The sequence below is a fragment of the Chaetodon auriga genome, chromosome 14, assembly GCF_051107435.1.
Source record: "Chaetodon auriga isolate fChaAug3 chromosome 14, fChaAug3.hap1, whole genome shotgun sequence".
In the NCBI taxonomy this organism is placed as follows: Eukaryota; Metazoa; Chordata; class Actinopteri; order Chaetodontiformes; family Chaetodontidae; genus Chaetodon; species Chaetodon auriga.
The window spans coordinates 20,781,096-20,807,989 of NC_135087.1; the positions used below are offsets into that span (position 1 = coordinate 20,781,096).

The 26,894-nt window shown below is 42.0% G+C and overlaps 2 protein-coding genes across 3 annotated transcripts; both read left to right on the forward strand.

The window, feature by feature from the left end:
* Positions 1-11,937: 11,937 nt before the first annotated feature.
* On the forward strand, positions 11,938-21,317 carry mocs1 (molybdenum cofactor synthesis 1). 2 transcript variants are annotated; one of them, XM_076749509.1, is made up of 11 exons: positions 11,938-12,254; positions 13,075-13,186; positions 13,977-14,144; positions 15,504-15,668; positions 16,796-16,857; positions 17,046-17,157; positions 17,695-17,807; positions 18,000-18,110; positions 18,259-18,379; positions 18,472-18,534; positions 18,739-21,317. In XM_076749509.1, the coding sequence occupies exons 1-10, from the start codon at positions 12,051-12,053 to the stop codon at positions 18,525-18,527; spliced, it is 1,224 nt and encodes a 407-aa protein (XP_076605624.1). In that variant the 5' UTR covers positions 11,938-12,050; the 3' UTR covers positions 18,528-18,534; positions 18,739-21,317. The 2 variants fall into 2 exon arrangements, with proteins under 2 accessions (XP_076605624.1, XP_076605623.1); XM_076749508.1 differs by having other exon boundaries at positions 11,958-12,254; positions 18,472-18,519; positions 18,739-21,299.
* A 1,561-nt stretch (positions 21,318-22,878) lies between these two features.
* On the forward strand, positions 22,879-26,436 carry LOC143332267 (glucosamine-6-phosphate deaminase 2). The gene is made up of 7 exons (XM_076749608.1): positions 22,879-22,952; positions 23,466-23,597; positions 23,707-23,808; positions 24,212-24,394; positions 24,498-24,682; positions 24,899-25,073; positions 25,293-26,436. Exons 2-7 carry the CDS (start codon positions 23,474-23,476, stop codon positions 25,352-25,354), a joined length of 831 nt encoding a protein of 276 aa, XP_076605723.1. The 5' UTR covers positions 22,879-22,952; positions 23,466-23,473; the 3' UTR covers positions 25,355-26,436.
* The last annotated feature ends 458 nt before the right edge of the window (positions 26,437-26,894 follow it).

Genomic DNA, 26,894 nt, shown 5'->3' on the forward strand with positions numbered 1-26,894 from the left:
AGTTCCAACACTGAATGCTTGGGGACAAGAAACTAAAAGTGAAACTGATTAGCAAGGAAACTTGTTCTTTGCTTGGAGGCAGATGAAAGACTTTTTTTTTTTTTTTTTTTTTTGACTGAGATACACTGGCTTTATATTCATATTTCACATTAACATATTTCTATTCCACATTCCTGTGCTAAAATAGGCAGAAGAAAGAGAGGCTGCATGTAAAGGTGAAAGTCAGCATATTTTTTTAATATCTAATGTGAAAACATGTTCTGCTTTATAGAAGAACAAGCTCAGGTGGAAATAGTAAAATCCATTCATTCAGCTGCTTCAGGTTCAGGCTCCCAGTATCGAGCATGCTGGGTCACAGCCACACTGTCATGTCACACATGAATTCAGCCCCTGGAAAGGCGTGGGGAGGAAGGGTCTCCACTACTATCCGACCCGCCGACAGCCCTTCTGAATAAGTATCTTGATGTGTTATCAAACAGCGTTTTATTAGCACATTCAGCAGCCACAGAGCAACATTAGCCCTCAGCAGGGGGCTGCCATGGACACGTGCATGTGCACAGCAGCTTGCATACAGGTGCATATTAATGCTTAGAATAAACAGCTGAGAGAAGTAGCAGACCTATTTAGTTAAATCTGACCCTTGTGTGAAAATAATTTCATGGCCAGATTCACACTAAGATGAAAGATATTAATATGAGATCATAAGCTGGTCACTCAATCAAAACAGCAAACCTGGAAAGGAAAAAAAATCACAAACATGCAGGCTTAACATGCATGGACTGATTACACCTACTTTGTGGTGTTTTATTCAACATCCAATCAATAATGCATCATGTTTCCAGTGGTGGAATGTAACTAGGTACATTTACTCTGGTACAGTGGGTAAAGCTGGGCTGGGTAACACGGGACAAACCAGCAAGAGTTAGCTGGATTTAGAAAGCATGCGACTTAAAAAAGCCGGATCCCCTGAATACTGCTGGAGGACGAGTTAATGACTCCACCATTGGAGTCACTGGAGTCATCGCTAACCAGGTTCAACTACCTCATGTCTCACTAACATGTAAGAGCTAACAGCTAACATTATCATAATGAACAAACATGGCACAAACAACGAACATGGCAAATTCATCCAAAAGCAAAACAAACTGGACAATCACCAGTCCAGCAGAAATACAGCAAGCATGGCGTCACTTTTCAGGCCCTTCAACCCCCTCAGGTCTCGCTTTTGTTGAAAGGCCATGCTGCTGTTGACTCTGGTCTGGCCTCCTCTATTCAACCTCTTTCCAGTTGTAGCCTTCTGTCTTTCTTTTCTTGCTTTGTTTAGCAGCTTCAGCTTTGGATCTGCGGATATCTTGTGGAAGACTCCGGTCATGCAGTGAGTGCACAGGCAGAGTGCATGTGGGCAGGCAGGTATGTAGGTAGACAGGCTGGTTCCTCATCCAATCATTTCATTCAGCCTCTGTGAAATTACTTATTACAAGCCTGAAGCAGCAGCCTGGGTTTTTTTTTTCTTTTGTAAGAGCGTTTGATTGATTTTGCTTTACTTCTGCACATTTAAAGGGTAAACATACATTTACTGTTTACTTGTATTAGATGGAGATCAAAAGGAAGCCAGTGATGAATTATGTGTACTGCATGGCTGATCTGGCCTGTCAGCAAAGACAATGTAAAATAGATTTTTGTGTCTCTTTTCATAACAAAATCTTTCAGAAGTAAAAAGTAATTTATTTTCTCATTATAAATATTTTACAATAATTTATTATGCTTCCTGACTGAATTAAGCTTTGTAGCTGCTGGGGGAGCTATACTGGTATCTAATGCACAGTGGTTTTTTAGAGGTTATTCAGTGAAAACATCTGTCTGCTGCATCTGGAAACAACACTGATGAGAACATAAAGCCACAACAGTATAGCCCCAAAACAATGTGCTGAAAGACACTGGAAAGGTCTTGGGGAGCTGAGGGGAGCTGCAGCATCAGGTGATTCAATCATTTGATACAGAATAATACAAAATATTAATTAAAACAATTACTGCAAAACTGGGGATATTGGGGAACACATGGGAAATGTTCCATCCAGCTGGACTGTCACTGAGACATCATGCAGGTTACCTGTGAAAATACTTTGAAAATACTGAGGATACCACAAGTTCTAAAGAGAATTATATCTCAGATTATTCACTGTCTCCCTTTTTGGAGCAGATTTCACAGATCTGCTAACATTACTGAACTCTGAGACTGCTGAGAAAACTTGCAAGAAAAGTTCTTCAGCTATTTAAAACCTAGCGCAGACGAAGCCAACGTCAAAATAACTCATTTTCCTCTTGTTCTTTTCATGACTAAATGACTCAACTTCCCCAGGCTGCTGTGTGTGTTGGTATCAACAACTATAAGTTGATGTTGCCATAGAGATTGAAACTGAGATTAAAGTAACAGCTCAGGTTGCCATTGAGACACAGCTCTCAGGTGGTTCGGCTCTGTGTGTGATTTTAACGCGTTCCTCTCTGAATAACACCTGTTGCACTTCTGCTGTGGTTAGACTTGATGCCAGCCTCAGTGCTGCTTGGGAGGCTGCATGCAGACCGGCTGCAACGGCTCTCAGCGGGAAGACTCTGTGGGAACTGATGACTGTACTGTAAACTTTCTGACAAGCTATGCTAAAGATACCTTCCAGTTCACTGCAGCGTTTCACTGAACCCACTGCCCTGGGTCTTGGTGAAATATGTATTTGAAACTAGCTGAAAAAGCTTATAAATATTTCCATAATTGCATTTTAAGCAGTTCTATAAATTCTGTTAAGTTATGGTCTGAGGAAACACGCAGGCAAATGTCAGATGAGCTGCTAAGGCTTGGCTCTTTGAAATTCATGTCTCTCACAGCATTTTCAGTCCTCTCACGTTATCATAGGCCTCTGTTTTTACTCATAAGTTATTCATACCTTCATAATTTAGCAACAAACACAGCAGTCCTGCAAACTGGTCAATCGTGCGCTGAGAGTTCCTGCAGAGTTTTCGGCCGAAGGGAGAGAACAGTGTGGGGATAAGTAGGTATCAGTCCAATTGGAGCTCAGCAATGAATGAAGAGGACAGACCTAAATTATTCACACGCTGACTACCTTTTCATTAATCTCTGAGAACTAGAAAGTGCTTCACCTCCGCAGGAGTTAATAATAGCTCCTTTAAAGAAGTGAAAGGATGGAAGAGAGGCTAAACTGCTGAGGCTCCGAGTAATTGAAATCAGTGAGTCTACCCTTAACCTTAAGGCACTGGACATGCTGGTGTGTTTCAAATGATGTGTGTGTGTGTGTGTGTGTGTGTGTGTGTGTGTGTGTGTGTGTGTGTGTGTGTGTGGCGACTGGGATGTTTACTTTGCAGGCATTCAAAGCAACTGCGCTGAGGATAAAGTTCAAGATCAAGACGATCAAAATGACATTTTTCTGTTTAAATGGTCTGAAGATAAAATGAAAAATGTCACATCATTGGATTCCGTAGCAGTGCTATGATCTTTTTTTGTCCTGGGCCTCTCATTGAGATTGAATCTAATGTTTAATACATCACATATGGAAAATTGTATCGTTGGGTTCAGTCTTGACACTCTGGTCCACTCAGTTTATGGGCGTTGGAAGACGTTTTCTTTTGAAGCATCTCAGGAAATGCAATTTATAATTCACGTTGTGGGACTGCATTTCCCTCACTTTCTTAAAAAGTTGAAGGAATTTATGTACATTTGCAGGGCAAAAATTGTAACTTCAATGCTCAGCTGGTGTGCTCACATTAACCTCTCCCCTGCCTGGGAAACCGTATACTGTGATTATAGAATCAATGGTGAGAATCGATGTGCATTTGCAGCTTTGCATCATTAGGAAAATCCTTTGTCCCAATCCACAGAGGTTCCTCTTATCAGTTGGTGTTCAAAGTTATTTTGCAGCTGTCCTCCGCTCGTTTCTGAACATCTTTTTGTCCCTGTGTTTTCTGAGCCGTCTCTTGTGGCTAACACCCACTCTGGCGGAGAATTGATAACGGCTTGAGGATTAACTTCAGAGACGCACCACGTGTCCTGGGAGTCCCCGTGTCCCTGAGCTAGAGCATGAAGTCAACAAAGGACAATGTGTTGTCCTCACATAAGGCTGGATGTCAAAGAAGCACAGCTCTGGAGGATATTGATTATTGTTAGTGTTTATCCGTGGTGGATTGGAAGCTACGACAATCCCGCCAGTAGTCGTGAAGCTATTAATCCCGAGGAGAGATTCATTTTGCAACTCGACCGTGCGCGGGTCAAGAGCATAGGCTGCAGAGACAGACCATCAGGAGACAAAAGGGCGATGCAGCTCAGAACGCTGGCAATAGTTAGCTGCTGGAAACATTTAGGCTTCAGTACAAAGCCTCTATTTGATGGTCATCCAATGACTCGAGGATGAACGGATCAGATTTTGAGAGTCAAAGGTCACTGTGACAACACAAAACACTTGTGTAGTCATAATTGAAGAGTTCATACACTAATTATTACACATTTTCACACAAATGTCTTACAGGATAAAATGTAATGATGTTTCATATCCAAAAGGTCAAAGGTCACCTTCACTGTCATAATGTTCTGTAAAAACACTTTTCTGTCCATTATTCAGCACCATAACTCAGGAACAGAAAGGCAGATTGTGACCATATTTCACATATGTTCAGATACTGAATTGGTAACACTAATCTTGGTGTTCGCCTTGAAACTGTGCTGATTGTGTGGATCTTCTGTGCTGTCGGGTTTAAGATGAGTGTGAAGCTTCCATGCTTTGCAGCAACATCCATATTTGAAGCATTGTAGTCCAGCACAAGCTCATTGGTTCTGCTGACATTAATCTTCAGGTGATTGTTGTTGCACCATGTGATGAAACTCTCTGTCAGTCCTCTGGACTCTGTAACAACAGTCTCCAAGTGAAGACAGCATGTTTCTCACTGGAAGTTATTCATTGGAATCACCAGCTGAGCCCACTAACAAACAGTGTATATAGCTACTTCTCAAATAGCTGAATCAAATAAATTAAAGTTACTATTGGATTTCCTGAATATATCTGTGCAGCTGTGCAGCCATTTGGCCACCCGTTATTACCACCAAACAGGAGATATCATAGCTGTCAAAATCCTGATGTCTCCTACTCAAAATTAAATTTAGGAGGCCAATTACTTTTTTGTTTTTCTTCCCCCACTTGGTAGCTTATTAAGTCTAAACATGTATGATTTAACATGGCAGTGAGGCTAGTTAGCTACAGCAAGTACATGTTCAGAGTTTTTTTTGAAGCTGACTGTAGAATGAGGTATCCAATCTGTAGCGGTGCAGAAACCATCCAATTAACGTGTTTTATCTCAGAGCAGCTGTTGTTCCTGAGACATTACTGGCCTAGTGGCTTACGGGCATGAACATGAAAGTCACCTTCTAACCATTCTGTGGCAGTAAGTCTCTAAACAGGCGGTCATATCATGTAATTACACACATGATTATAGTTGTTGTATCTCTCCTTTTATATATCAGTAGCCGCTGCTGATGTGTCCCCATCAGTGGACGTCCCAGTGACCTTGGCATGTACAGCAGGGGGTTGCTGCATTGGTAATAGAATAATGACACATTCTTTTGTCCTCCCTGCCTCTAAATTAAATAGAATGACAAGACAAGCTGGATACATAACTCCCACTACACTGTGTTCTGGCAAATGGTGAATGTCATTGCTCTCAATGCTAAAAAACACCACCTCAATAATTCAGGACTCTGTGTCAGTCTCTCTATTCTGTTGTGGTTAACTAATCTGGACCCAAAAAGCAGGACTCTGACACACAGCTTGTGATAGTTTAAAAGCAGATTTATTGACCAGAAGTTAAGATGGCGGTTTGGTAAATTGGACCAAGCAGAGCAGCAGACTGCCGGCAAGACTGAGTGAAGCAAGCAGACAGGGAGCACAGAGGGCCGATGAACCAGAGGCACAGGGGAACACAGGATTAAACAGGACACTGCAGGAGTGCTGTGTCGTGGATGACTGGATGGGTTGCAGGTTGATTGGCAGCTGGTGGGAAAATGAAGCATCACACACAGGCAAACACACACATGCAGAGAGAGAGAGAACAAACAGGGACCAGCAAGAAACACAAGGGAGGGATAAACAGAAACACTAAGGAGGAGGGAGAGGTGCCGTCAGACCGTGACACATTCATCATCCAGACAATCTCAGTCACTGCTGCTCGAGCATCTTAAATTCATCCTCCTTGTGTTTTCGTCAGTCACAGACATCCATATGTTGTTTCTTTATTGTTACCTCAGTTGCCAGAGATTTGATTTGAGCTCTAGTCTGAACACTTGAATAACTGAAATGCTCATCTTCCCACAATCTTCCACAAAATTCTTCCCTCACTGAAACAACTCAGGAAGCGAATTTTTGGCATGTGTAGCGTGTGTGTCTAGGAATTCCTCTGATAAAGTTCACTGAAGTTGACTTGAGGAGAAGTGAATGTGAAAGTATGAGCTTGCTTTGAGATTCTAAAAGCGCCTCATTCCACCAAAACACAACTACTGTCATTGTCATGTCTTTTAACCTGCGTGAAAGAATGGGAATATCATCCTAATCGTCTCTCATTTACTGTTTGCACAGTTAAATAACTCATTCTTCACATCTTGGGGCAGCGTTCAGTGTGATGAATGCATCAAAACTACAAAGCTGCCAGGTTTTGATTAGAGGAGAACACGAGGAAGACCAACTTCCTCCACCATAGAAGCAGGAAAGGAGGAGGCTCAATGCATCCCAAATGCCGTGACAAATGCTGATGACTAATGACCAAATAGCCTCATAGACCTGCACCACCTGCTTACTGGGTGAGGCTCACTGATGCCAGCATCACAATGAGTTCCTGATTGAGGGCAGAAATGATCTCAACTAGCACACCGTGGCTAGTCAACGGAAATGACCCTGATCTGTAGACGATGAATGTCATGGATAACTGTCAGCACGGCCGTGTCAAAGAACAAATCCACAATATGATTTCATCAGTAACAAGAACAAAGTGACACTTTAGTCATTTTTTCTATTTTACTAGATTTAATTTTCAACTTATTGGTCACTTTTTTTTCCTGTAAATAAGCCACCGTTATTCATGTTACATGTATCTGAAAACTGCACTGCTGTTGGAGAAGATAACTTAGTTGGCGAATTCAGTGAAAAGATTCTTTAGAGTAACCCAAATATGGGTGTTCATATTATTTATGACTCAAATCTAAGACCATTTTTCCAACAACGAGGGAGAAATGGCTTAATTTTACATGCTTGCATGAAAATCTCTCCTATCTTTCTTACTTATCGTTGTATATGATATGTGGAACTCAAAAAATGGGCACACTGACAAAGAGGATATGTGTAAATGATGCGTGACACATCAAATTTAATTAAAAGTTGTTTTCTTTCCCCCCTTGTTTGGTTCACCATTAAATTGAAGGACAAGATGAACATATTTAATCCATCATTACACAGTGCTCAGAAAAACAACTCCAGAGATTAGCTGTTACAGTGTGACACCACTTGGTGTTAGCCATATGCAAATTCATGTTCCCTCTTTTTCAATAGTAAATCACACCCACACAGAATAGGAGAGAATACTGCTGGACAAGAGTGGGGAGTGAGGCTATCATTTCTCTTTCACAGTCGGCACTGGCTTTAAATACCTCTGTTTAATTGCTGTGTCATGACAGGATAATTACCACTGTCATTCCAACCATTCACGAGGACTAACAGGCGCGCACACTACCTAACACTTTTTGCCTGCTGGCATGGTTCTGCGGGGAATTGTGGTTGCTGGTTGGCAGCAAAATTATGGTAAAATAGAATGAGCAGTCAGTACTGCGTTTAGAGATGAGTATGAACGAACATGAAGAGGGAGCGGTCCACTGCTTCAAAGCTCTTTGATTCCAGCTTTGGTTGACACTTGTTCATTTGTGCTAATGTACTCCTCACACCTTCAGCACAGCAACACCATCCATGTGTCAGACGTGTAATGGTTTTAACAAGGTTCAAATCCAGGCTGGATAGGACTGCATTCAGATCAGATAATGCGACTGTGCATTTCACAGCATTGTGTGATAGCTGCCATATTGTAAAATGACGGTAATAATTGCTCGCAGACAGCCAGTCCAACTCTTTTGTGTTCTCTTCAGTTACGTGTCAGATAAATACACTAATGCAGTTGTCATGGGGCTTTGTCTGAAACATCTGCGCACTTCATAAATGCAATGTGTAAAACCTACAGTTTAAACGTGATCGCTAAGGCATGGTGACACTCTGCATGAGCTGTTCTCACATGGTTGACAACACCCAAAATGCAGAGACAAAAAGACATGAAGCACGCAGGATGCCCAGTTTGATGGAGAAAGAGGTTTAAAAAAAAACGTACAAAAAAGTGAAAGAAAGGTAGATTGTTGTCAGAAATCAGCATGTTTCACAGACTTCTTGTCTGGCAGCGATTTCATGCTCCGCTGCTCAGCCAAAGCTGTCCGTCGAACTGGATGTACTTCAGGTGCTAAAAGGAGAGCGGCGAAAGGCAAAAGAAACATGCATAAGCCATCATTGATGGAGAGGGCTTTGGGGATGTGCTTTACGGTGCAGCATGGAAACAAAAGTTGATCAATAACTATGTAATCAATTACCTCTATGATCAATAAAATGTCCACCGACACAAAGGACATAACATGTTCCACAGTGTTGCATTTTTTTCCTTCACAAGGCAGTGTTGAGCCTGAAAAACAACGCCGTGTTTTTCCATATTCATTAAGAAAAGTCGGCAGTCATTTACTGGGAAAGACCACATTTTAGCTTTGCAGCAAATTGTCTAAAGAATGTGACATTCTCCCCTCAGATCAGAGACGCATGTTTCCTAGGGAGAGCAGTTGAAGCTTTGATTCATCCCATGTGCTGCCACTCTTACCTGTAATACACCATAAACTGCCTTTTAGCTGCACACATGGTTTAGCAGTTTATCTTAACTATAGTTCCTGGATTGTTTCAATTGTATCAGTGCTTTCAAAAGAACAATGTGTGATATGGCCAGATTTGTTATTTAAAACATTCAAAAAATGAACTTTTATCAAGAGAACATGAAGAAGCGACGGTTCTGATGGCAGGATGTCAAAAGACATTTATGTTGCACAGATATCTGCTGAAGCAATTTACTCAGTGCTGGCAATTGTCTGGGATTTTAACTGTTATCTTATTGGCTGTAAGTATGGTACAAAATGCAGCCTTGCATTCAAGTGGAGGGCATGTTTCAGCGTCAATAAGTCAATTCAGCTTCAAATGTAAAAACCTGTGGTGGTGTGGTGATGCATGGAATAACACGTCTGTTCATTGTTCAGCCCTGCGGCCTGTGAGGGCCTTCTGCCACCCACCGCTGGACCTTTTCAGCCTGTGTGCTGACCCAAGGAATGAACTTCTGAATGATTCCTCAACGGTCGCCTCTGATTACCTCAATGGGTTCACTGCCATGTGCACTAAGTCAGTTTGAATATGGTTCACCTCACCGCTGAGAGAGGAGAAAATCATTGGTACGACCAGGAAAAAAAAAAGTTTTTTATATATATTTATTTATTTTCACTCATGAGTGCATCTGATCCTTCCTGCCCATGATTTCAGCAAAACAGGACTCTGCACATCATCTATTTGTGGTACATACTTTTGATTTTGCAGATTATACGTGCAGCATGGTACAGCATGGTTCAGACAAACAACACTCTGTGTAACTGGGTTTTATGAGCTCAGCGCACACACACATATTTTCACACTTAATTGTGGTGCAGATGTAAAAAAGGTTGATTTGCGCAGGGTGCTGGGATAGAAATGGAGCTACAGTGTTTACTGGCAGGGCTGAACTCAGCAGGGCTACTGCAAAAAATATATGGTACAGACAAAAAGCTTTTCAGTGCACATGAGGTGTGTTGATTATGATACAATACCCCTCATCAGGGATCAGAAACACGCAGCAGATCCAGCAGTTGGTTCTCTATTTATAACTTTGGGACAGAATTGTTTCTTTTCACAAATATGCACTGGATTGAAATATCAAAAAACTGAAATGAAGAGCGATTTTACTGCCAGAACATTCACCTTCATACCCTCCTCCATGTAATATTTGTTTTACACAGAGTTCTCTCATTTTCCATCATCTTGTGTATGAGATGTCGATTATGCTGAGAGTTCCTCCAAAACATTACTCCAATAACAAAATGTTCTCTGTGATTCTATTTATTTGATAAGCCAGTCTGTAGATTTTGCCTCAGCGGTTTAAATGTTTAAGTGTGGTGCACTCTCTAAAAAACAAATTCAGCATTGTACTGCTATCTAGTGGATACACCACACATTGCAAACAGCATCCTCCCAAAGTCAAGGCAGAGCGCTGATGAACATGGCACAGTATATACAATTACGCCTAATCGGTATACAAACCTACAGCTAGCTGACCTTTGTCTGCTATATATATTTTTTTTTTATATTTTAAAGTTGAGTATCTGTAATTCCAAGTCTGATGTGATCTATTTTTAGATTTAATGGAGTGGGTTATCACAGTCAGGGTACATGTGTGTACCAAGAGGCATATCAGTCTCCTAATCCATCTGATCCACTCACTAAATATTTCTGCTGGATTGCTTCTATAGAATTAAGTGGCTAAGTGAATATGACTTTCTTGTTTGTGTCAAACATCTTTTGAAATATATTTTCACAGTATGCTTGAGTACATCTGCACATTCTGTAGTGTTCACGCAGTGCTTTTAAAACGTGCTGTCACACTGAGCACGGAGTTTCCTTATTGAGCTTGGACAGCTTGAGAAAACATTCTCAGCACGCGCTTCAATTCCTTTAAATTTTCCTCTGCTCTCCACCACATCTCTTGGCCTTCATCGGTGAATGGAGTTTGCTCTGTAGTCATGGAGATGTTTCAGTCATTCTCATGTTATCTAAGTATGAAATTTCAGTCACATGATATGAGGATCACATCATCACTTTTGCGTGTGGGCAAATGGTACAAAAAGTAAATGGGGCTCTGAAAAAATGCACATGGAACATATCTACAGACGTCTGTGTGAGTGAGTTAGAATAGAACTGGCTCAAGTGTGATCATGTGACCGAAGGACATTTTCACATATTTATCACAACTTCTCTGTCTCTCTGTGTGTATGTATGCATGTTCTTAATGAGTGTGCATGCTGTGTCTCATTTCCAGTAGGTATTGCTTCGGATGTGTAAATGAAATGCTAGGCTCTCCTTTTCCTGGTGATGTCAGGGTCACCACACAAAGCGCAGTATGGCAGCCTGTGATTGCCACAGGGACTGATGAACAACATATTAGGCAGATGAAAACTGTAAAAGAGACTGGGAAGAATCTTTCAATTTTTTATTTTATTTCTTTATTATTATTTAAATGGAAATGATTTCTTTCAGCGACGATAAAGCCAAAACTCAGCCAGTCATAACAATTGCATACACAACACAGGTTCACGGAGATCATTAATTTAAAGAGCTTTTGGGGCTCCATTTACCTTTACTGTCTACAGTCTCTCACCACTTTGAATGGATCATTTCTATGACTTCTTCTCTTAAAGCCCTTGATGTGAAAAGAGGACCAACATAAAATTTGTCCCAGAACATACTACTGCTTGTGTGCAAAGTGCATGCAACGGCACACAAGATATACCAGCTCTGTGCAGGATTGGTTTAGAAAATGAGTAAACCTGGCAGCTATCGCACAACACTTGGACATGGATGACAGATTCAACAAAGAAAAATGAATGAAATATAATACACACAACTGACATGAAAGAAAGAGTCAATAGTCAGAGAGGGTTTCTGTGTCACTGATAATCCCCGGACTACACTACCCAGCGTGCACCGGGGTTTATGTACGTTGCGTTTGGCTGACCCCTCTGTACGCCCCTCCTGGTCCTCGGGTAAACTGACAGCTTTTACTGCAGTGCAACTCGGACCAAGAGACCCGTGAACAACTGAAGGAGAAGCCGAAGCTGTCAGGAAAGAAAACCAATGGCTACTCACGCTAGCACGCGCTGCCGCCTCCTCTATAGACACAACAGTTTAAGAAACGTCAGAAAACTCGTGCAGTGCGTAAACCGGGACATTGAACGACTGTACTCCAGCGCTACGCACAAGGAAAATAAACTTGAACTTGGAGACTCGACTGTGTCCGCTGCCAACTTCGCCTTACCTCTGAAAAGCAGACCGAGAGAGGTAATGCTGCCCACAGGTCACACACGGTGCTGAGGTTTTCACCGTGAAGGTCTCATCTCAGGCTAGCTGCTGGGATTATTAGCTAACGTAACGTTGTCATGTTAGGTGACAACGTGTGTCAGTGTGTAACGGAGCTGCAACCTCTGTCTAGTTAAGGGCCTGATAAAAGCTAGACGAGCTAACACTGTTATGCACTAAACATTAAACCAGCAAGTTAATGCTACGACAGGGTTAGAAAGGACGCCAGCAATTTTACACCACTGTATTAGATACTTTGTGTGTCTGCTTGGTCGGTACTTGAACTCACCACTGACAGGGTGAATGAACTAGGAAACATGTTTCCAAAGCATTGCAAGGGCTTTCTGAGAAGTAGTGATGGCTGTTGTTGAGGGAGGACCACTGAGTTGAACAAATAAGCAGATGCAGAAATGTTCAGTTGGGTCTTTGGCTGAGTTCTGTGATTACCTTCAGTGTGTTTAATCTGCTGCTGAGTCACGTGTTTGCTGATAACTTCTGACCCAGCAGCTGCCAGCAATGGACAAGGTTCAGGAGCTACAAGGCAGCATGCCTGCTTTCAAAGAACTCTGTTTTGTAACTTGCAAAAAAAACCCCCAAACTGTTCACTGGTTTAGGGGCACAGATCCAGCCTCAGACTGATATAAATATAATAAACATACAGAGGAACCAAGCCGTCATGTCACGTTTGATGTAAAATAAGATTGTAAAACAAGACATGCCAGATCTACTGCACCCTCTTTATCAGGTGTGTCCACATGTCATATCAGTGCTACAATGTCTGTCCTTTTTTCTTTATCCCCAGGAGAGGTTAAGAGATGGTGGCATATTGCCCTTTTCTGCATTCTTGACTGACAGCTTTGGCCGGAGACACAGCTACCTGCGCATCTCCCTGACTGAGAAATGCAACCTGCGGTGTGAGTAGATGTTCCCACTGTGCCACATTATCCAGCTAATTGAGGAAACCACATTCAGTAGTAGTGATTCTACTGCTGCCACTATTACAACCACCACCACAGCTCTAGCTGATAATACTAGATTACACTGATCCTCGTGGGAATGTAGTTTTCCCTCTCTTATAGAGGTCAGGGTCAACTGTAGGAAAGCACCTGGAACTGGTTTGGAGTCAAAGATGCTTTAGCAGTGGGAAGTTTGTGCAGGGTGCAAAACGATGTTGTTTAAAAATATTTGGGAATTGGCTCAAATCAACTTGAAAACCATATGTAGGGTTACAGGTTACAGGTTACAAAGCTCATGCTGGGTCAGATGGGTGCAGGTCAGAGAAAGCGGTTCATCACTCGCGGCAGTGTAATCTTGAGAATAAGGAACACCTGCTGACCTGATGACACGTCAACGGAAGAAGATGCAGATCTGATTTTATATCTAAAATCCAACGTACTGAAAAAGTTCAATAACTCAGAAAAAGAAATATCTGGCAAGAGGATCAGAACAACAGCACAGCGATCTTATTTGAGTTATTGTATTACAAGTGTATTGATACCTTAACATCTGCATCTGGGATTCAGTTTTTTACAAGTGTGTTGCTGAGTAGATCCACCTCTGTGGCACTTTCACCTTGAATGTTTCAATCCCAACTGAACCCCAGCAGCAAATAAAAACTTTGATAATGTCGGATAAAAGCGTCTGTTGAATGCCACATCACATCTTTGGTGTCCTGTTACCATTTTACCTTCTTCCCATCTTCAGGTCAGTACTGCATGCCAGAGGAGGGGGTGAAGCTTACGCCACGGGCCCAGCTGCTGTCCACCTCGGAGGTTCTGACCCTGGCTCGTCTCTTTGTGCAGGAGGGGGTGGAGAAAATCCGCCTGACCGGAGGAGAGCCCCTCATCAGACCTGATGTGCTGGATATCATCTGTAAGGAACCAGTAAAAACTGGGTAGATAAGGCCTGCTTATCTCAGCTGGTGTTGAGGTGGATTAAGGTGTGCTGCCAGTCTGTCACATTAGTTCACTACTATTTATGTCGAAATACAGGTGTGTCCTCTGCTCTTAAATCACAAATCCAGGAAACTGTTTTGTGTTGTTTCAACACCGTGTTTGGCATCCAAGGCTGTCAATGGTTCATGTGCTGCCGACGAGAACTTTTCTAAGTGACATGAGGAGAGAAAAGGAGAGAGACAAGAGGAGCAGGACGAATTCTCCATGCGTGCCTTGTGGAAGGGAAAAGTATGCACACCGCTGTGTGCTTAGTCAAATGACAAATCATCACACCACTTTCATTTTACAGCCTAATTCGTTGATTAGCTGTTGCGGCCTTTGCCACTGAGGATCATGCTTTGAGACCAGTGCTCGTGGGAACAATGTCAAAGCATGACATGAATGAGTGAAGCAACGTGGTGTGACTGATTGGTAATGTCTTTGTGACAAGAGGAGCGTATGTTTCCAGCGGCCCCATAAAGATCACAGGTTATCAGTGTGTCATGTGACAGGCCACCACTGTGACCTCACAGGACCCTCATTAAAGCAGATCATTTGAATGAAGTCAAAACAGGAACTAGACTTCTGATCTTCTGTATTTGTTGTTGTTGTTTTCTGAGAATGGGAAACAATGAGTAGTTTTTTAGCTTTCTATTAACTATTGGCTAGTTTGAAACTAGTGATTGGCTAAATTGAGTTGTGCCAATAAAATGTAAGAAATGTCTTTGCTAGTAAAGACTTAATGTGTAAATCATCTTTAGAGTCATCCATTCACAAGCAGTCACCTGTGTAAACCTGAAGTCACTGTAGCATCACAAGCTGCAGCTGATAAGTGCTACAACCAGCAGGTTTTGGGGACTTAGTAACTACCAGTCTTTTGTAAATGCAGGTGGCGCTTTGTCCTATTTGTTTATGCTGTCAGAGTCGGTAGAATTCATGCAGATCAAAGTGGGTAATATCCACTAAAGCTGACCTAGCTAATGCTATTAAGTCATTTAGTCTGACATTATTAACATAACACTTTATAATTTGAGGCGTGTTTTGTTAATGCAGCACTAAATCAGTGGAGTACCCTTAAAAAGTCGCCCCAGTTTCCATCATTATTAGGCATTTTCATATTCCCACTTACTTTTCAGTCTTTCATGCATAGGTAGACAAAGTCTTGTCAGTTAGCTCAGTTAGCTATGGAACAGTTACACACGACAGAAACTTGTGTAAATATTTGTCACCACAGTTTTGTCTCACTCACTCCCTTCTTTCTTTCTCTTTTGTTCCCATGTTTGCTCTCCCTCTACAGCAGAACTAAGGAAACTGGAGGGCCTGAAAACCATCGCAGTGACGACCAACGGCATGAACTTGGCCAGGCTTCTGCCTAAGCTGAAAGACGCTGGCCTTGACCTGATTAATATAAGCCTGGATTCACTGGTACCTGCCAAGTTTGAGTTCATTGTCAGGCGGAAAGGTACGGAAAAGTGTTTGACACACAATGTCACCTGCAAGACTTGAAGGAAGGTTAAGGGACTGAAGCTTAAATGTACTAGGAAATGTAATAGTTTGACAGATTAGTACAAGAACAGCTGTCGCAAAACACAAGTTTCTGATGCCCTGCTGCTGTTATCTTACGATGAGACTGTATATGATCCCTGTTGCTGTACTCTTTGTCCAAGTAGCAGTGAACAGGCTAAATCACTGTTGTATATATGTGCCTATAGCTGTGGCTCGATCCCTGTAGGTAAGTGAAGGAGGCTGTAGGCTCTAACAGACATGGAGCAGAGAGGACAGCAGGGCAGAGCTCTGGGTGGTTGGCGTATGGAAGGTAGACACAGATGGACCGACTGAGATCAGGAAATGAAGGAGAGAAAAAGGAGCAGTGGCCATACTGGGAGGTGGAAAAAAGGGTCGTCTGAGCCAGTCCTCTTCCACAACACCTGATTTTTATGCCTCTGCGCCGTAGCTGGACGCACCATATATTATATGATCCTGGACACACACTGTAAACTGCAACTTGATTGGTCGGTGGAGGCAAACAACCTTGAGGCGGTAATTGTAGTTTTGTTCTTCAGTCAGTAGTAGCAGACATTGGATCTGTAGCTATAGCTGAAAGAAACCGTGCGTCTTAGTCCCCAATGAGCTTATCTAGGATTTTAAGAACATTTAAGTGCATTTAATTGCTACTACGGGAATTCAAGATGACTTAACATAAGCCTCAGCTCCTGCAGAGACGCTGAGCAGCCGGTGCAGGTCTGTCTGGATTTGTGGGTTTTGTGCAGATGAAAATAAATGATGAGTCTGACATCGGCAATTTGCTGTTGAAACATTCAGGCTGCTGCTGAGGGATTAGCTGGAGATGTTGACATATCAGGGACTTGTGGCTCATTGTGGGCTTAGTCAGATGGTAAAAGGCAGTGAACAGAGAAAGTGGAACTTATGTTGTGACGGCCTGTGAAGCTGAAGCAGACGCATATTGTGTCATACATTATGAAACAAAACAAAATTCAAAGATATCAAGGTGAGATTAAGGTGTTACAAAATGTTGTTAACTACTCCAAGTTTGAGCATTTCAGCATCAGTTTCTATCTGTTTTTCCAGGGTTCCACAAGGTCATGGAGGGCATTGATAAAGCCATCGAAATGGGCTACAACCCTGTCAAGGTATTTAACCTGGAAATGTTTACTATATTTTAATTCATTTTTTTTTAACTCTCTTTTGTTTATCTCTTTTTTTTAACAATTGGTTATCCTAAAGATAACAACCCAGCAGACTTCAGTCTCCTTCTGCGGATGCGATGGATATTCAGTGTTGTAATCAGTGGCCTGTTGTTGTGTGCTGTCCTCTGTAGGTCAACTGTGTGGTGATGCGAGGCCTCAACGAGGATGAGCTGCTGGATTTTGTGGCGCTGACAGAGAAGAAGCCTCTGGAGGTGCGCTTCATCGAATACATGCCCTTCGATGGTGAGTGCTGACTTCCTGCCGTGTCTCATCACCCAGATCAGGAAAGGTATCTGGAGAGTGACGTTATATTACAGGGCCATTATTTAGACATTTGAAGACATTTAAATATGACTTAAATTGACCTTATTGTAAATAGTTTTAAAACATGCTTATGCTACAATGCATATTGCTGGTGCAGCAGGTCTTAAATCAAACAATATTTAATATACAGTGTTCATATAAGTCTTTAGGAATCAAATAAGACCAATGAAATGGTATGACTCAAATAATTTCGGTGTTATATAATGGTATAAAGTGTTTTTGGCCACTCTGCACAGCTTGTTTTTATGCAAATTCTAAGCTTTTAACGTTCCTTTTTCCTTCCTTTCCCTCTGAAGAAAATGTGGTCTGTTCAGTTTTGCTTGCAGAAATGTGTCTGATGTTTCTACTGCACACGCAAGTCACAGCTGGTTAAATGATCAGTGAGCTGAAAGATGCTGTAGCTTATGATTTGCTACACAGTACACTGACCCACGGTGTCTCTTCTCCTCTGTGCAGGCAACAAGTGGAACTTTAAGAAGATGGTGAGTTACCAGGAGATGCTGGACCACATTAGGCAGCAGTGGCCCAACCTGGAAATGCTTCAGACTGGACACACAGAGACTGCCAAGGTCAGTGTCTCCATCTGTGCGACATTATTATTCATTTGCTGGCAGAGATGATCAATTTAGCCTCCTCATTTCTCTGACATATACATCAGGATGATGCTAGCACTATTCTTTCTTGTTTAGGCTCGTGTACATGTTTTAGATCAAGCACTTTGTCACTGGTTTGACTTCTTCTCTTCTTCTGTCTTGGAACAGACATTTAAAGTCCCAGGCTTCAAAGGTCAGGTGGGCTTCATCACCTCCATGTCTGACCATTTCTGTGGCTCCTGCAACCGCTTACGCATCACTGCAGACGGCAGCCTCAAGGTAAAGCTGCAGCGGTTCTGTGTTAGGCTCTTAATGACTTCTGTTTTTGACTTAATGCTGCACTGTGTACACACATAGGTCTACATAATCAATAATCTCATCCCTTCTTTGGTTTGGCACCATCCATGATGGGTCGGTCTTCCTTCAGGTGTGTTTGTTTGGGAACTCTGAGGTGTCTTTGAGAGATGTCTTGCGCTCCGGAGCATCACATGAAGAGCTACTGCAAATCATTGGAGCTGCCGTGGGAAGGAAGAAGAAACAACACGCAGGTAGAGTGTGTGCAGTTAGTTCATATACAACACAGTATTTGTACTAAACCAAGTTCTAGTGGAACGTAATATCTTCCTGTTTGTGTCTTCAGGCATGTTCAGTATCTCCCAGATGAAGAACAGGCCCATGATCCTCATTGGTGGGTGACATTGCTGTACGTACAAATCTCTGACACTCAGTATGTTCCATCACTGATACTATACTTTTTTTCTACATTCACATTTTATTCATCATGAGCTATGCAGCTTCAACACGCATTTACATTGAACTTTTAGCCAATTTTTGAAGATGCATCTTCATGTCAATATGAAAGATACTTGTTAAAGTCTCCTTGACTAATGTTCTCTTTTTCCAACAGGCACCACATCCCAAAAGCCATTGTCTTTGCCAAAGTCACAAAACAGCCAGAGAGCTTTCCCCATTGTTTGCCAGCTTACGAACCACACATCCCTCTCTCCAGCAGCAGCTCCTTTCCATCGAGGCAGCGGGAGAGTCCCGAACAGAGGTGGTTCTTTGTGCCTTCCAGACTCTACTCCTTCAGCACAGCCAGCCAATGTTAGCTGCTCTGAAACCTTAACGAGTGGGGGTACCCACGTTCGATCACATATCAACAAAGGAAAACCTAATGCGACGGACAGCCTCGGCAGTGCAGCGCCCCCTCACTCCTCTGAGTCTGGGAATGGGCTCACTCTCACCAGCTGTCACATGAAGACTTCAACTTTTACTACACGCACAAATGTCATTAATGAAGACTGTCTCAGGTACGCACAAGCCAGTGTTCCTAATGCTTTGAGGAGCCACTTACTCAGGACCCCAGCAACACCTATTTTTATGAATGCCAAAATACATCTTAAACACTACAGTGTTAGACTGTGCCACAATCAGAGTTCCAGCGATTCCAGTGATCAGACTGAGTCAGACAACAGTCACCTGGATGACACCACCGAAGCACAGCTAACGCATACCGACGCCCAGGGCCGAGCCACAATGGTGGACGTTGGGGGGAAAGCTCCCACACGTCGCACGGCCACAGCCCGCGCCACCGTCATGTTAGGCTCCACTGCGTTCCGGCTGCTTCAGGATAACCAGCTGACCAAGGGCGACGCCTTGGCTGTGGCGCAGTTGGCTGGCATCATGGCTTCCAAGCAGACTTCAGCCCTCATCCCGCTGTGTCACACGCTCCCGTTAGACCACGCCTCTGTCACCTTTGACCTGGATGAGCTGCAGAACACTGCGGTCATCACAGCAACATGTCGCACCACGGGCCGGACAGGAGTTGAGATGGAGGCTTTGACAGCTGTCTCTGTTGCGGCGCTGACCATCTATGACATGTGCAAGGCAGTGAGCCATGACATCATCATCACCGATGTTAAACTGGTCAGTAAGACAGGCGGGAAGAGGAACTTTCATCGCCACCTCCTCCCTCACTGATGAATGCTGCCCCGGCGAAGGGAGAATGACTGACATAAAGCAGCACCAGTTTTCACCAGAATTGTCATATTTTTCTGCAAACTAACATTTATGCCATCAGAATAATGTGAATTATAGTATGTATGTTTTGTAATGACTTGATCTTTCACTTATCCCACACAATATGAATCATGTTATGTCTTCATGTTAACTTTAATTATGCTTTGCAAGTCATTCAGTGTCATACCTGAGACAGTTTGTCCTCTAATACATGCAGTATTTGACAGGAGTGCAACAAGTGATGAGTACTAACAGATGTGAGGCTGCAGTGTTTGTTTTTGTCTCTAGAGGGCACCCAAGTCCCACATTAAAAGCCTCTCTGGTGCTCTCTGCAAAGAACAAATTGAGGGTGACGTCAACACTATGGACAGGTTGAATGCATTTACTTTTTTTTTGGCTTACATGAACTTTGAAGATAATTCCATTTGGGATGAAGCCCAGGTGCCTGAGCTGAAACATCACATACTTTATACGCTCCTCTGCTTACCTGCTCTGAATTGCTGTAATTAACAGTACTATGAATGTTTTTACATCATTTTTCATCATCAGTGATAATTGGCCAAGAATTCAATTACTGAATTTCATTGTATTTATTTTTCTTTCCCTTCTACCTCTATAGTACACGAGATGCACTGGATAATTGTACTCACACTACATTACAGTGGACGACGATAGTAAGGTGACTTTTTTTAGCTCTTGCTCTGAAATATCTGAAGGTACAGCTCTCTCTGGTCTGTTCTCACTTGTTGGAGAACTGAATATTGCTGTTTTTGTATCATATCAAATACAACCCTGATTCCAAAAAAGTTGGGATGAGTGTTGAACCTCACTCCACCCTGGCTTGTGAACAACTGAGCCTTTCGAGGATGTTCCTTTCATACCCAATCACGATACTATCACCTGTTACCAATGAACCTGTTTACCTGTGGAATGTTCCAAACAGGTGTTTTTGGAACATTCCACATCTTTCCCAGTCTTTAGTTGCTCCTGTCCCAACCTGTTTGAAACATGTTGCCGCATCAAATTCAGAATAAGCAAATATTTACAAAAATCAATGAAGCTGATGAGGCCAAACATTAATATATTGCCCATGTTCTGTTTTCAGTCGAGTATATGTCAAAAAGCATTAGCAAGTGATCACATTCGGCCTTATTTGTTTTACACAGCATCCCAACTTTTTTGGAATCGGGCTCGTAGTAGATTGTATTCACTCTGCATCCGGCTCATTTTTTAAAGAAGTAAATGCAAACAGTGAGTTGATAGAGGTTTGTGTAGCAGTTATTTTCCCTTTTAAAAATTAAAATATTCTGCAGTCTCTTTCCTGTGATGTCTTAATGTGTCTGAAAGTTGAGTACTGTGTTATTCCACAAGGTGCTTTCTGTCACTTACAGCATACAGTATGTTCTGTGGTGTCTAATCTGCTAATTAAAGAAAACAGTAAAATGACAGGGGTTCATCCCAAAGGACAATCAGAATGTTTTTTCAGCTCATAGGTCTTTTATTTCAGATGAATTGCTTTCTTTTCTAAATGTATTTCTGTTACCAACCAAAAACCAAATGCATTGTGAATCATTTAGAGTCTACATTTTGTCAGTATAGGTGGAGTCATCTGGCTGGAGGAGGTCCAAACTGCAGCAGCTGACATGAAAAACAGGCTTGTGATCATCATAAACACAATAACATACTTATTTGACACACTCTGGCTTTGTTGTGTCAGTGGAGCTAGTCTATACAGGAACATGTATGATGTAATGAAAAAAAGAGTAAGCTTTCTGAAGAGGGAACTTACACCTCCTCTAGACTACTATCAAGGATGCAGTTAAAATTACCACCAAAAACAAACACAGGCCAGACAAACAGCCGCCCAACTCACCTAACAAGTTATGACCACTCCACCCCTTAACTAAACCCAGCTGATGTGAAATGGGTTTATCAGTGGGATCAGCTCCTTGGTCCACAGTGTGGTTTTGTTGGTCACGTAGGTAAAGTTCGGCCTCCTCTGGGAGGTGTCTCTTCCCAGGCTGTTTCCTAGTTTCCTTAGTTTCAGTTTAATGCATTTCCTGACAAAACCGCTTTTGCTGAAAGCAGCTGACTTGCAACTGTGAAGCATGTCACAATGCACCAGCTGTCTGCCAAGTTTCACTTCTGTAGCCTTTACAGTTTGTGAGATACTAGTGATTTTTTGCACAATGAATTCACAAGTTATAGCAGTTTAAATGACAGTTATTTGATCATACCCATAAACTTATGGACTGTGTTTGGGAATCATTGGAATCGTTGGAATCATGTTTCTAGCTGTAAGCATGTAGGACAGGTTCCACATCAAAAAATGGATGGAAAAAAACAAATAAAGAGCGAAGACAACAAAATCACACTAATGATCAGTTAACAGAATATAATCTGCGGCTTGGATGTTGCCACAAAGAGAAAAAGAAACGCTAAACTGTGAAAAACAGGTTTGTAAATGAAACTGTAAATGTAGATTAAATTTTCTTATATTTTCATTTTGTTTTTATTTAGTCACCTGTATGCTTGGGTTAAATGTTTGTTAAGAATATTGAACATGAAGATTTGTTTTTCATTATTGGAACTCGTTGTTATAAATGACTGTAAGTAAAGTATTTTTGTTTCTTTCATGTAAATGGACAAAACATAACCTCTGTGGCGGAAGTAATTAGGCTACATATAATAAATGAAAAACAAAGAAGTAGCCCAGACCATGCTTGCTTAGTCACATCCTAAAACAGATTTAGGGCTACTGACCTTTCATGACATGATTTTTAGTTTATTTTCTTTTACAATGGTTATTGATATACACCAAAATACCAGCCAATATCATTGTGAAAACTTACTTGTGAATAAATCTGACTCTTATTCTTAGCATTTAAATGTTGAAACAAAAGTTATTGACCTGAATTTTCTCGTTATACATTTATTTTGTATTTTTATAGTCATGTTATTTATTTTATAATTATTTTGGCTCACGTGGATTTCCATACGTTCATGGTCCAATCACCTGACCGGTAGTTGATAGATCATGTGACAAAGCAGGCGTCTTTCCGTACTTCACTTCCTTTTCTGACAAACAGCGTATTTTAGCAGGTAAAGAAACGCATTTTTCAACCGTGTAGTTCATTTTAGCAGCTAATTAGTAACGTTACTTTCACATTAGCTGAGTGACAGGAAGTGACTGCAGTAAATGTACATTCAGCTGAACTTGGCAGAATCCGCTTCCGTTCAAGTTGCTTGGCTTGCTAACATTAGCCACCGTCTCGCCAAACTCAATTCAAAATGTTTGCAATTTACCATGAACCAGCTTGCATAATGCTAACTGTTTACTGCTGACCGTTTATATCTAACGCGATAGTAGTCAACAGTCAGCCCTTCGTGAGACAAACCTGTGTTTTAGAATTTTTTCTTTCTTTTTTCTGTTTTCTTTCTTTTCCTCTCTTTTTGTGTAGGTTAGGAACATTGTACAACTTCGACAGTCCTTTAGCAAATCACATATCCAGTTGTCAGTGTTTGAATGGAGATCTGCGTGATGTTTTCTCATACTGTGTCTCCTTCAGATTACCATGGCGCTGTAACATGATAACATGTCTCTTCTTGTTTAAGACAACATAATGAGGCTGGTCATTCTGGACGACTATGACCTGGCCAGTGAGTGGGCAGCAAAATACATCCGCAACAGAATCATCCAGTTCAATCCCTCTGCAGAGAGATACTTCACGCTGGGCTTGCCTACAGGTGAGCACCTCTCACACAAACTATGCTATTCTGCTAGCATCAGTGATCAAAGTGTTTCTGTATCTTTGTCCATATGACACTGTTTATTAATGTGTGTCATCTCTCTCAGGGAGCACTCCGTTTGGCTGTTACCAGAAGTTAATTGAATACTACAAAAGTGGAGATCTTTCATTCAAATATGTGAAAACCTTCAACATGGATGAATACGTAGGTGAGTTGTAGGCTGACTAATTCAACTCTCAGCTTTTCCCTTGCTGTTAGACCTCCTTCAACTTCACAGTTAAGTCTTTGTGAGCAGCTTTGAAGTGCTCTAGCATTAAATTGGACATCATGAGGCATGTTGTTGTACTTCAGTTTGTTTCATTCCAGGAAGTCTCAGGGCAAGTGCAACCTTGTACTCATGTTCATGCAGAGAGTAACAGAATGTCAAGTGCAGTCCCTCAGGAGCAGCACTTGACTGTGCAATGATGGAAGGCCCCTGCACACTGAGTGATAACAACAATCTTACAGGCTTATTTCATGTCACACATGGCCCTTAAGATAGTACAAAAAGCCAGAGGCTGGATTCATGGCACTGCAGCCCTTCAATAAGAAGTGCCGCTCTTTTTCTCCAGGTTTACCTCGTGCTCATCCAGAGAGCTATCACTCCTACATGTGGAACAACTTCTTCAAGCACATCAACATTGATCCAGCCAACGCTCACATTCTGGATGGAAACGCAGAGGACCTGGAGGCCGAGTGTCAGGCTTATGAGCAGAAGATTGCAGAGGCTGGAGGGATCGACTTGTTTGTAGGAGGTCAGACTTCTCTCGTCAGTCAAACAGAGCCCGGTGGAGATCTCATTGGGTTCATTTCATGTCTTGTGTGATGCTCAGTCTCAGTCCTGTTCTCTCTCTGTAGGTATTGGCCCTGATGGTCACATAGCATTCAATGAGCCGGGTTCCAGCCTTGTTTCCAGGACCAGAGTGAAGACCCTGGCTAAGGACACCATTGTGGCCAATGCTCGATTCTTTGGCAACGACCTCTCCAAGGTTCCCACCATGGCTCTGACTGTGGGCGTAGGAACTGTCATGGATGCCAAGGAGGTCAGACTAAAAGGCAGCTGTCATGCAAAAACATTATCTAGTGAACCATGCCAAAATCTTCTGTGTTATACACAGTATGTGCTGTTTGTGCATGCCTTAAAACTGGTAGTTTGAATACAATCATATATTTAAAGATGTACATACGTTGCCCAAATCTTACTTTTCTGGGTCCACAGCAAGTCGTGGAGTGTAACACTGTTGTTGTCCTCTGCTCAGGTGATGATTCTCATCACGGGAGCACACAAAGCCTTTGCTCTGTATAAAGCCATAGAGGAGGGAGTGAACCACATGTGGACGGTTTCAGCCTTCCAGCAGCACCCACGCACCATCTTTGTGTGTGATGAAGACGCCACCCTGGAGCTACGAGTCAAAACGGTCAAATACTTCAAAGGTACCAACACCAGCACCACCATGATTATTCTGTTTATTATATGTACAGTTTTTTTTTTTTTAAACTGGACATGTAGAAATAATTCTGAGAATCGTAAGTTGAAATATACACTTTTATCAGTCAACTGCAACACGCGCACTGAAAGTCAGTCCTTTACTGAGAGTCGTAACATAGAGATGTAATTCTGTCTATTTTTTTTTTTACCCATTTCCATTGTAGGTTTAATGCACGTCCATAATAAACTGGTGGACCCAGTGCTCAGCATAAAGCCAGACCAGTAAAACGGAGATCACCAAGGAAGAGAAGTGAAGATGTGAAGATGTCAAAGATCCCTGGATCCTCCATGAATGAACAGCCTTCTTGTTCTGGTGCTGTTCTATACCTGAGGAACTGTTGAACCAGTGTTTGAGTAACTGTCCTGACGTGCGTATTGTTCATCCATAGACTTGAACTGCCTTTGGATAATGTCAGCTTCAGATTGGTCAGATCTTCAGTGGGAGGTGAACGATCAGATATCTTGCATTTAGATGTAATCATGTGAAGTGAGTGAAGACTGTCCTTCTGGCTTTCTCTTTGCATTTAAAAGATTTGATCAATGATTCATTGCCCAGTGAATGATTGCCCAGAGGAAGCAAATGCTACATGTTTATGGATATCTATTACACCAATAAGCAGTTATGGAACTTACTTAAATGAATGTAATGTAAAGTGACCATTGACTCGCTTTTGTACCATCTAGTTCAGCAGCTTCTGCTTCACTAAAAGTCGACCGCCAAGCACAGCCGCAGTGCACCGCAGGACCCTGAAGTCCAAGCACTGAATTTCCTTGAACTGAAGCACATTTAATGAGGGCTTTAATGTCACAAAATGATCTTTTAACATGAAGGGCAAAGCAACCTCTGTCTCTGCTCAGAGATGCTCTCTGGTGTCATGACACTTGGCAGTGTTCGCAGACTCGCTGCTAGCTCCTCTACAGCAGTGGCCAGTCCCTCCTGTCGCGTGCTGTTCAGTGCATGCACAGTAAATGGTTAACTACTGTCAGCACAGCTGTAGTATCAGACAAAGTGTAAAGTAGACCTTGATGACACTATGTACCCCAGTGACTAACAAAGGTTTCCTGTCAAATGCAACAACGTCCGGATTCCTGATGCATCTGTTCAACACTTCACTTGTATAGTCGGTATCCTTTTCCAGCCTTTTGCTTATTTTCTGTGCATTGTGTTGTTTGGTTACAACATTCCTTCCTTGGTTTTCTTTCATTCTTATGTATCTTCTTCTGTCAATCAGGCTGTTACACACTTGTCTTGCACATATACTGCAGTTTTTAATTCTTTATTTTCTAATGACAATAAAAATCTTTGCTAAGAATCCTTTGCTTCATATTTCTGAAATACATTTAGGGGTGAAATGGATAATAATGTCCTGTTCTTGACGTGTCAGAAAGCACTTTTATTTTCTTTGTTGTGATGCAGTTCCATTGTTCTCCACCGCGGGGCAGTCATTCCTAAGATTTGATACCGGTGGCGACCCACGTGTACCCCCCTGAGATGCAGTGTGATAGAAATCCGTGCCCAAACCACTGAAGCAAGTTTTATTTGCCAGCAGATCTTCATTTTTTGACGCAAACAAAACAATATTGACAAAACAGTCCACAGTTGATCTGAATTTTTTATTTTTTTTTAAGTGTCACATTCTCATAACAGCTCTGCTAATTAAAGGAAATGGAAGTAAATGGTTGGTAAAGTGCACTGTGTCTGCAGATAGCAGTGTTAGCAACGAGAAAAACAGTTATTACTCACATAGCACCAAGTTTAGAAGTGT

Excerpts from the sequence above, each read along its gene's own strand:
- LOC143332267 (XM_076749608.1), top strand. The coding sequence starts at position 23,474 with ATGAGGCTGGTCATTCTGGACGACTATGACCTGGCCAGTGAGTGGGCA. Across the intron at positions 24,683-24,898 it reads CTGTCATGGATGCCAAGGAG|GTGATGATTCTCATCACGGG; the intron begins GTCAGACTAAAA and ends TCCTCTGCTCAG. Across the intron at positions 25,074-25,292 it reads AACGGTCAAATACTTCAAAG|GTTTAATGCACGTCCATAAT; the intron begins GTACCAACACCA and ends TTTCCATTGTAG.
- mocs1 (XM_076749508.1), top strand. The coding sequence starts at position 12,051 with ATGGCTACTCACGCTAGCACGCGCTGCCGCCTCCTCTATAGACACAAC. Across the intron at positions 12,255-13,074 it reads TGAAAAGCAGACCGAGAGAG|GAGAGGTTAAGAGATGGTGG; the intron begins GTAATGCTGCCC and ends CTTTATCCCCAG. Across the intron at positions 17,808-17,999 it reads GACACACAGAGACTGCCAAG|ACATTTAAAGTCCCAGGCTT; the intron begins GTCAGTGTCTCC and ends GTCTTGGAACAG.